This window comes from Cynara cardunculus, unplaced genomic scaffold (genome assembly GCF_001531365.2).
Source record: "Cynara cardunculus var. scolymus isolate 2C unplaced genomic scaffold, CcrdV1 Un_Scaffold_815, whole genome shotgun sequence".
In the NCBI taxonomy this organism is placed as follows: Eukaryota; Viridiplantae; Streptophyta; class Magnoliopsida; order Asterales; family Asteraceae; genus Cynara; species Cynara cardunculus.
In genome coordinates, this window is record NW_020200623.1 from 113,057 (window position 1) to 124,749 (window position 11,693).

Genomic DNA, 11,693 nt, shown 5'->3' on the forward strand with positions numbered 1-11,693 from the left:
ATATATATATATATATATATATATATATATATATATTATGAAGGATCGTAAAAGGATAAAGTAGGAAGAAAAGATTACATACTCCCATGGAATGTCTCCCGCGAGAAGCCAATGTCCATCTTTGTGTTGGTACATGAGCTTGTAACTTGCACCATCTTCATCATTTTCTACATCTAATCCATACACAATCTAAACAAATCATTCGATGCTCAATCTTACATTTTTTTTTTACTTTATAAATAAAATATAAAAGTTTGTTTTATCAGATAATCATTGACGTTTTTATAAAAACTTATATGTCAACATACTTAATTGTCCGTATCCCAATAACACCTATCAGTTAGTCGTATATGTGCACTGTACAACTGATTAATTAACGAATAATTTTTTTAACAAGTAGGTGATTCTAAAAGACATAGGACCACTCAAACTTGTCAAACATGTGGATTACATCAATGTTCTCAACCATTTCAACAAAAATCTGACTTATAGATATGTCTTTCATACGTATCAAAATAAAACTTTCAAGTCCATCATATATATATATATATATATATGTGTGTGTGTGTGTATGTTATACAAATTAATAATGCATCAAAACTAAAAAAATTTGTTGATTTAAAACGACATAGGGACCACTTACACTTGTAAAACATGTACATCTATCAACAATATCAACTTAAATATGTCGTACAGACAAACCTATTCAACACATATCCCAAGTATCCCGATAACCTTTATGAGTTTATAATACATTTATATTGTACAACTTATTAATGCATAAAACTTGAAAGAGTAGTTGAATACTTTATAATACTTTGATAAGGTACAAGTTATTAATGCATAGATTTGAAAAGAGATACTTACACTTGTGAAACATATGGATCAATGTGGAGGTAAGCATTTGATAAGAATGAATAGCATTCAAATCAATTTTTCTTGCAATCCCAACTCCATCCATCTTCACCTTCACAAATAACAACTCATTGTAGTTGTTATTCATCACATTAATATTCTCACCTTCTTCATCCACCCTCCCATTAAACCCTTCACCTCCAGAATGGTTTTCTTCCATGAATCTTTTCCTCCATGAATGCAATGGTGGCCACCCAATTAAACCTTCTCCATCACCATCCATATCCCTACACCCAAATAAGTATTCCTATTAATTTTTCAAGATATATATATATATATATATGTCATGGTCGAAAATACGATTTTTGGGAAGTGAAAACCGTAACCCTACGATGGTTATATGATATTTCTCAGTATATTTGATTTGAATGTAGGGTTTGAAAGATCAAACATAGACAAACATTTCCTCTAAAAAGTTATTCGCTGGCATCGCTGCGTCTCAAAATAATCGTCCACAATTGGAATGACACACAGTTTTAGGCATGTATAATTATTACACTTTTTTGTTAACCAAATAACATTTTTACCCTTATTTCATTTTTCTCTCTTTACAACTCTTAAATATTTATACATTAAATAAGGGTAAATTTAATTATTTACTTTTGAAAGTAAACACTTATTTTAAGACAAATATAAATAAAAATACAAATATTTATTTTGGGATAGAGAATATTAATTAATTTCATCCAAAATTACGGATTCTCGTGCAATGGAAAGTGATTGTTGCAAGATTAATAGAAATGTTAGACACTATATATGATTATAATGCTTTGCATGCCTTTACTTTTTGTAATATAGAAATTACAACATTTTATAAATCACATAATTAGAGAAAATTTATAGATGGTGTGTAGTGAGTAAATAAAATATCATTAAATAATGCAAAATGTGGGTAACTTTGCTGAATATATAACAACAATACTATTAATAATTTATAACAATAACAATAAGCAAATACGTATTTTAGGGGCTGTTTACTAAACGTTTATTTGGAAAGTGCTTATCGGGTAATTTTCCATACCGGATGAACATGACAAAGGTCAAAAATCTTACCCGGTAAGAACAATAATAAAGATGAAAAGTCTTACTCAGTAAGTGAGGGTCACAACTCTTACCCGGTTAAATGCTTACCGGGTAAATTGTTGCATATGATATCATTTTGATGTACTACAATCTTACCCGGTAAAATAAATTATAGTGTTGACTCCTAACGATAAGCACTTACCCGGTAAGCATTTAAGTAAACGGCCCCTTAGTTTCAAATCTACGAAAATAAAGCGTTATAGAGTTGGTTTACTGGATGGTAGTTATTACGATCTGGAAGTTGTACACTTTGTCTCGTATATATAGTAACAGTTGTTCAAAAGGCAAGTTTAGATCACTTTGATATGCAGTTACGATAAGTTTTATATCAAAAAGAAACACACTTACTGCTGGTATTCACCATTGAAGAATCTCTTGTTGTTATCATCATCTTCGTCTTGATTCCATGAAACCCGAGGGAATCGTGTTACAGTCGAAGAACATCGATCATCGTCACCACCATGGAAGCTTTTGTTGATGATGGATGGAGTCTTTTGATAAGGAGGTGAAAGACTTAGCTCAAGCTCCATGATCACAAAGGTAATATTTGTGGTTTCTTTTGCTTGGAAATTTTCAAAGTATTTATAGAACTTAAACGTAGCTACTGTGACAAAATGACAAGGACTTGTACCTCAAGCTTTAACTCTATTATCTTATCAATTATGGATTTATTTTCGTAGTGAAAAAATGTACAACTATTTTCTTAAATATTTTAATTTTATAAAATGTAATGTTTGATTTTGTAGTAAAATATCGGTCTACAAAATCTTCATGATCGACGATGATCATTTTAGTTTTTGTAGGGTTTTTTTTAACTCCTATACATATTTGATTATCAATTAAAAGAAATTTAAATTATGTATGAATAGTTTACACACACCTCAACTAATAATATGAGATCTTGAAGTTAATAAAGAGAAACACATATATATATATATATAGAGAGAGAGAGAAAAAAAAGGTTCTGTGTAACTAACAAAGTATTTCATTAAAACTAGTGAAATGCATAATGAGATGTAAAACTTTATTTAAACCAGGAATGAAAAATTAAAGGAATACCACATAAATTAAATCTCAAGTTTATGAAATAATTTACGGTATTTGTATGGCCCAATGTTTTTCATATATTTAAGAGTAAACTACAGTTTTGGTCCCTATCGTTTACATGAATCACTGAAAGTGGTCCCTAGGCTTCAATAACTACGATTAACATTCCTACTGTTTGCATTTTTGTGTTAAAAGTAGTCCCTACGTCTAACTCCGTTAGAAAAGCAGTCGTTAAAGGCCCCATGTGACCCTCACATGAGGGGTAATTTCGTCTTTTCATGTTTTCCCTCTCATTTAATCTGACTTTTTTGTATTTACTCTTTCTTTTATGCTTCTTCAATCATCTTATTCTATCTTCTTCTTCTATTGTCTTCTACTCTTCTGCTCCATATGGACTACCTACAAAAATGGAGCTTTTGTCACTATGGTGCACCAACAATGGTAAGAACTTCGTAGACCAGTAAAAATCTTGGTCGTAGGTTGTATGGGTGTCCAAGGAAGGTCGAAAAGTGCGATTTTTTTTTTTTTGGTACGATCAATAGTTGTGTCATCAAGCTATGGATATCATACCTAGTTTACTAAGATCAAAGAACAAAGTTGAACCTTCCCTCAAAGCAAAATAAAAGGAAATTTTGAATTTGAAGTTTTTATTTGTAGCACCCCAGGATCCACATTTGCATATAATCATGTATTTTATATATCAAGAAATACAAATACACATTCGGTCCCAAATATATATTATATATATATATATATATATATACAAAAGCTATATTATAAAAGTAGCTACAAGATTTTCTACAAGATTTTCTACAAAATCTCTATACAAAACTTGTACTCATAAACAGTATGCATGTACAAGTAACAACACATTATCCCAAAATTCATATACAGGAAATCATATATTTCTTCATAAATTTCGTTTTCCCTTATCAATTGGTTGTCTGACTTGTAATGCACATTTTAAAACACCAAAATGAGGGTTAGATCTTGAGGTCTAGTGAAAAATTCTTTTTTATGCAATTACAGGGTGAATATAACCAAAACCCTTTTATTAAACTCATATTTGTAATAAATAGCAAATATATAATGTTTTGACAAAGCAACCCTCTTTTGTCACATCAAACCACAAAATACCCATTTATTGTATAACATATGAACTCAGTGCTTCATATTAAACAAACCATAATTTTCTCATAACACCTTAGGTGCGAGAACCCCATTTACTCGTAACACGTTGGTGTGATTACGACACACTTCATCACATCAAAGAGCATATGCAAGACCAACCAGAGCCCCTCTAGTCTTTAAGGACCACAACCCCTCTGGACTCACCCACCAAAAGCAAGGCCAACCCAAAAGCAAGGCCTAGAACTAAGAGCTCAGATACAAAACTCGGACACAGAGGGTATGAAGACCAAAGTCTTGTGCACAAATAGCTAAGTACTCGGATACAGAGCTCAACTCCTAGACATAGAGCCTTTACATAGTACATGCAGAGACTCTGGGTCTCCAACTTAGCCCGTCTGTGTAAAGGTTCTATGGCTCATCTTACAAGAGTTCCAATGAACAATCAGAAGCAAAACCATCCAGAAGTCAGACCAACTAGAGGCCCTCTGGTCAACCAGAACCCCTCTGGTCCTTAAAACAATAAGAAGTTTGTTAGGACCAAAATTTTTCTAAATATCATGAAAGTTTTATTAAAGAAAATTGGGCCAAGAATGGAAGTCTGTAGATTTATCTTCAAAGATCTGAAAAAGAAGACTTCAGAGTTTGGGTGAAAAATACTTCAAAGTTACAAGTCTGAAGAGTCATTCTTTAGAGTTATAATTCAGAGTTATATTTAATAGGTAAAACTTGCATCATACATAGACCAATCAGAGCTCCTCTGCTCTTACCAACGAGAGCATGACCAACCAAAAGTAAGGCTAACAAGGCCAACAAGAAGCAAGAGTCAACAAGAGCCCCTCTGGCCAACCAAAGCTTATGGGTTGATAAAATATTAAATACTTGAAGGAATTTGGATTTTAAATACAACCAGAGACCCTATGGTTAAACATGAAGACCAACCAGAGCCTCTCTGGTTCCTCAACAACCAATCACTTTATCAAAACATAATTTATCGCATCAATAGGACGTGACAACCCCAAGTTCTACACAAATGCGATAACCCAAATTCATCGCATCATAAGGATGTGATAACAATAACTTCTCATCAAAACCCATATTTCACAACTTATTGCATCCATCTCAAATTCATCACATTATACAAAGCACTCAGAAGCAAGGTCATCCAAGAAGCAAGACCTTCCCAGTAAAAGGTCATCTCAAAAGCAAGACCTTCCCAATAAAAGGTCATTTTAATCGCAAGGCCATCCCAGTAGAAGGCCACCCCGAAGCAAAACCCTCCAAGTAAAAGGTCATCATTTCCAGAAATTGATTATGCCACTCTTATCCCAATATACCCAGCTCCTTGATATGACACCCTTATTTCCACATATGATATAATCATGATAAAATCCACCTTTTTGCCAATAATGGTATCAAACTGTTTTATCTCAAAATATCATATGAAGAACCATGCAGTTCCTATACCTAGTTTTCAAATAAGGAAAGTTTTAAACAAAAACTCACCATCATACTAAAAATAGCACATAATCTTTCAAAAACACCCAAGTAAGAAACCATATGGTTCCTTATTAAAACCATACCAAATGAAGGTTTAAAGTAAAACTTACAATGAAAAACTCACCTTATGATCACAAAAATGAAGATGAACAACAACACGTATTGAGATTATAATCACAAAATCAACTTCTATTTCTCCCCTTTTTTGGTTTTGGTTTCTCTCAAACTTTAGAACACATAAGCTTTTCTTTCTTTTTCTCCCAAAATCAATGAGATAAGATTACTCATTTTAAATATTAAGAGGCGATGGCGGGACTGACATTTTAAAATATTTTGTTCTCACACCCTCCAATGAGATAACAAAAGTATCTCATATAAAATAACCATATAATCAATAAGAGGCGGTGATATTTATAAACATTTAAGCACATAAACAAATTAAATCCTTCAACTTTGTAACTGAAAAACTCGGTTATCACATTATTGGTTGTTAGTTGGGTTCTATTTATTTTTTACATTTTTTGTTGCCCTAATCCAAAGTAGGGTTTGAAATTTAATCCTTATTACTATCTTTGTAATGTTGAGCAAAATTAATGAAAACCTATTTGTTCCATCAATCCTTCAACTTCATAATTTGTAATTGTAGCAAAAAAAAAAAAAAAAGCAATTCATATACACAAATGTAAATAACTGTTTCCTACCTATAATGCAGTAAATGCAATTGCACAAAAGGGAACAAACCATAAATAACTTAAATTCATGACACCAAACAAAAGGGAACATTGTTCCATCAAAAGGGAACAAACCATAAAGAAAAAGGGAACATTGTTCCATTACAGTACACAAAGGGAAACAAATATATTCAACCATTACATAAAGTTCCAAAACATCACACAAAAGAAACTTGTTCTATAACCAAAATACAATCCATTTGTCATCTATATTACTTTGCAAGTCCTTGAATTATGACCTTGCTTCTTGCACTTTGCACATGTGACAATCTTCACTTGGCTAGTCAATTTGATTTTTTTTCCATATGTTCCAATCATCTTTTCATCAACACCCTTCTTTCTTTTCTTCTTTCGCCTCCCAATCTGTTTATGATAGTTTGGTGCAACCAATGTTGTTCGGCAGTTAGATTTAGGCCAAAAAGGTTTACCATTGATAGGTTCTATTTTGAAGTTGTACATTTCTTTCAAAGTGTTAAGTCAATAAGTAGGATCAACCCATTCTTCAGGCGACCGAGCCTCTGTTCCATTTAGATCCATGTTCTAGTTTGTAGCAATAATATGCTTACAAAGGATGCCAGTTAGTTCCACCTTCTACATGCACAAGTTCTTGCATTTATATCAACTATCACTTGATCATTCCAAGGACCATATACCTCAAACCTATCTCCTTCATTCCATATCACATGGTATTGGGATGTTTCACTCTTGATTTTTTCTATTGTTTTAAATGTTATGGGAGTGAGTGGTCAATCAGCTTTATTTATGACTTTCATAACATGAACGATCCTCTTCATAAGGTAGTGTCTAATGTACTCCAAGGAATAAATGATTGGTTTATCCCTACCATCAATTATTTGTCTATTGAAGACTTCACACTATTGTTCTGAAGTATATCTGAATGACACCTACGTGAGTTTGTAACATAACTAAAGCATATTCTTTAATGTGTGTAAATTAACTTAAATTAACTTGAGTGAAGTTAACAAGCACCTATGAAATTGGACCTAGACCAATGTTGAGGAGGGATCTGGTTCAACCACTCATAACATGCTGGATTGAACTTTCTTAACACATCCATTACACTTTGAAAATGGGGGACAATTGTAGTTGTTGCACATTGCCAAAGATGGTTTTTGTATGCTTTCCCCTTCCCCTGTTGTTTCATGTTCTTATGAATATGTCTAAGGAAGAATCTATGTTTTGCATATGGAAACAATTTTTCAATGGTTGGAATGATTCTCTGTATCCAAGGCATAAACATATCAAGACTGTTAAATGCATTTACGTAAACGTATCAAGTTGAAATTAGTATAAAGGTGAGGTGATTAGAAACAAACCTTTTGTCTACCACTTAGGAATGTAAAGTTAGAATTAGCATAAAGATCAAGATCCTCTCCAAGATATTGTAAGAACTAGTTCCATGAAGCAGTTAACTCAGATTCTACTATCTCATATTCAAGTAGGTATACGCCATGATTAGGATCAAGAACCACAGTTGTCAAAATTTGTCCTAGAAAAGGATCCTTCATAATTGTACCATCCAAACCCAACAACTCTATTTTCCCAACCATAAACCCTTCCTTTAATGGCCTCAAACAAACATAGATCCTTTTGAACTTCTTGGTAGTGGTAGATGGGTTTGGTTTAGACTCAACATCCAACTTAACAGTGGTTCCTAGGTTGCTTTTTTTCAACTCATATATATAATCTCGAAGATCATGGAACTGTTCTTCATAATCACCCTAAATCTTCTAATGTGCCATGGTTTTTGCCCTTATTGTTTTCATCATTGAGACATTAATCTCATACTTCTGCAACAAGTGGGTTTGAAGAGCCAAAATTGGAATAGTGGGATTTGATTATATATTCTTTGTAATCTTTTAAGATAGAAAAGATGTTGTGGCCACGAATATGTCCCTGCATTGGAGGCACCTATGTATGCGAACATAGGTTTTGACTATCCAGATTTCTATGTCTTGTTTGTTGAGATGTTTAAAACCCAAGGACAAGTAGGTCCATTGCCCTTGATAAACTTGGGTTTTCTGCATGTCAATGTCCCATTTGGTCCACAGGATCTAAGTTTATTAAAGTTTGGTAATGTTCCTTTACATATGGCCCTAATACGAATCAAGTCATTTTTTTACTTGAATTATATCTCTTCTAGTCTTAATTGCATGCACTTTAGTTAGTTTAATGACTTGTTCTTTGCTGCCAAATGCCTGCCCTATATAAAAAATATTCTACACCTCACTTGATTTCTCCACTCTAGGTCCAACAGATCTTTCCTTATCATTGTCATCTCCACTTGAAATATAATAAGATTCAACAAAATTTGCAGAGTCATCCATATTACAATGTTCATTGTCACTATCCCCACTTGGTTGGTCAATTTTTCCCTTTCACTCTACATTCATATCAACATAGTCATCCATATCAATCTTCTAACATATTTCATTCATCAAGATAATTTGTCTTTACCATCATCCTTATCTGTTCCCTCACCCTCTTCAACTCTGTTGCTTATCTCAGGTTGTGTACCACTGCCCTGCCATTCTTTATCTCCCTTTCCATCTCAAGTTTTGTGTCACTATCCATGGAAAAGAAGGGATCAAATTCATCAACATAAGTAAATAAATCAACTCCCTTCCTCTTATCAATCCCCTTATCAAGCCCCTTTACATTATCAATGTTGTGCTCATTAAACATTTCATTCAAATCAAAATGTGATATCGATATTATTGCCCTATTCATACAACATTTTATCTACATCAAGTGGCTTATCTATATCAATTTCCTGTCCATCCACATCATGGATCAACTCTTTCATCTCTTTGTTTTTATCTATATCTACTTTTCTTTAACAACTTTACTTGCCTCACCTTTGGTATCACTCCATTCAAGAAATAACTTTCTCTTACATATCCTACTTCATTTTCTTCCTTGTACCAAAATTATTTCCACAAGTTCATTAATGTCCTCTATTATCATTTTTCTACCAATTGGTGGTGATTTTGTATGTATCCAAAAGTGTTTTTCCCATGCTTTGTAAACAGGTCTACAAATTTCAACCTAGGAACATACTTCATCAGCTTTAATACATCATGATCATTCCCTAAAGCTTCTAACTCAAGGACGATTAGAAAAGGTTTCTTGAAAGTTGGGAGAAAATACCATAAGTTAGATTTGAAAACAGGAAAAGACAAATTTACCCTTCACGTGAGGGGCACATGGGGCTTCTAAAGGCTGTTTTTCTAACGGATTTAGATGTAGGGACTACTTTCAACATAAAATGAAAATAGTGGGGATGTTAATTGTAGTTATTAAAGCTTTGGAACCACTTTTGGTTATTCGTGTATACCACATGGACCAAAATTGTAGTTTACTCTATATTAAATATGATTACCAATTACTAGTTGATTATCAATTTAGTTCTATAAAATTCAAACATGAAGTTTTGAAAAGCTATATTTATACAAAGTTATAAACACATATTTTTAAAAAGAAATTAAATCATTAAAAATAAATAATTTATAATATATAATGATAAATGTAGAAGAAAAACGATGGCAGGAGCGATGAACTTGGAAGGTGGATAACATTGAAGGCAAAGGTCGGGAAAAGGGGAGACTTGCGCTTTGGTTTGGAGGACCAACCCTCCATACCATGTCCTTTTCTTCACCTATATATATCTTTTCATATCATTTTATTCTATTTTCTTCAAATTATTATATATTTTTTAATATTTCAAATTAATTTTTTTATTATTTTCAACGATCTTCGTTTATATGATTTTATTTTAATTATATTATTTATATGATATATCAAAATTATCTATACTATATTATAAAACATTTGACAAAAACTCTTAAAAACCATTTTTTATGCATGAAGTACTGCGTATTAATGCATATTACTTAAAACTTAATATTACAAGTAAATTGTGCATAAGTACAACTTATTAAAGCTCCATTTTAAATTTGTATTAACTAACTGCAGATAAACATAATCAAATACAAGATAAACATCTCATTTTAAATATACAAAATCTAAAATATAATTAGGATAATTCATTGAGTTCTAACATAATCATTATCTTTATAAAAAAATTATTGTTAAGCCAAAAACAAATTACTTCATTATTGACCTAAATTAAATTATAAAAAATTGAATTAAAGAAATTGTAAAAAAACGAAAACTTTTAAATRGTTAATTTAATATTAATATCGATATACTTTTTCAAATTTTTATGATGTCTTCAAATTTATTTTTATTCAAATGTAAAACCATTATATTTCTGAAAACCATATAAACCATATTATACCAATAAATACAAAAAATAAAACGAAACATTAAAATGAAGATGTATCTCGTTATATTGTGCGAGTACCTTTCTAGTAATTATATTATTTATATGGTATATCAAAATTAAGATGACTAAATATTGAGAATAAATTATATGATAATTTATCTTAATTTAACTATTTTCAAACTATATTCTAAAAATTACGAAAAACCAAACACATTTACTCAAATGAATTAACCAATAAGCTCAACAAATTGACTGAACAAGTAACCAACAGTCTTGTATAAGATTTACACGATATTTTTACATGTTATAATACTTTAGGGTTCTAATTAATATAGTTGAAGATTTATACAATATTTGTTGACTATTTATTTCATCGATAATATAATAGTATTGTAATTTGTACATCTAATGTATATTTTTTAAAACATCTGAGTACCAACATGATTAACTGGTTTTTAAAAGATTGAAGTAACCATTTTTAAATAAATTGAAGATTTTACTAATGAAATTTAAGGTATTATAATTAAATTAGAAATATTATATATAAAAAGAGGAGAGGGGAGGGGGGGGTCTTTAGTTAGACAACTCAAATAAAGTAATATTTGATGTTAATTAAAGTTGTTTAAGTTTGAAAATATGTCATGTAATTATTTGATTTACCAAAATAAACCAAACACATTTTCAAAAAGAAAACACACATAGACACGTTTGAGTTTTCAAAGCCATCATTTTATCCCCCTCATGTGTCCAATTTAGATTTGAGTTTTGCTCCTTTTTACGAATAAAGCTATAACAATAAATAGTAAAAGTAATTATATTTTGCATTTACTTTCACATTTTTTTTGAAGCCGGGTCAAAAGAATCTATTAATAGTACTAAATTAAACATATATATATTAAGAGAACTAATTCTATACATTTCATACCCAAAACTGGACTACAATATCAAACAATAGACTACTATAGTAATAGTGATAAAGA

The 11,693-nt window shown here is 31.2% G+C and overlaps 1 protein-coding gene across 1 annotated transcript in view; it reads right to left on the reverse strand.

Annotated features, from left to right (window-relative positions):
- Positions 1–2,557, reverse strand: part of LOC112501990 (auxin-responsive protein IAA29-like) — a 4,261-nt gene extending 1,704 nt beyond the window's left edge. Inside the window, exons 1-3 of the mRNA XM_025105786.1 lie at positions 2,347–2,557; positions 868–1,142; positions 83–173 (exon numbers count right to left, since the gene is read on the reverse strand). Of these exons, the coding sequence (XP_024961554.1) occupies positions 83–173; positions 868–1,142; positions 2,347–2,528 (548 nt within the window). The 5' untranslated portion in view covers positions 2,529–2,557. The remainder of the gene's footprint in view (positions 1–82; positions 174–867; positions 1,143–2,346) is intronic.
- Between the last annotated feature and the right edge of the window lie 9,136 nt (positions 2,558–11,693).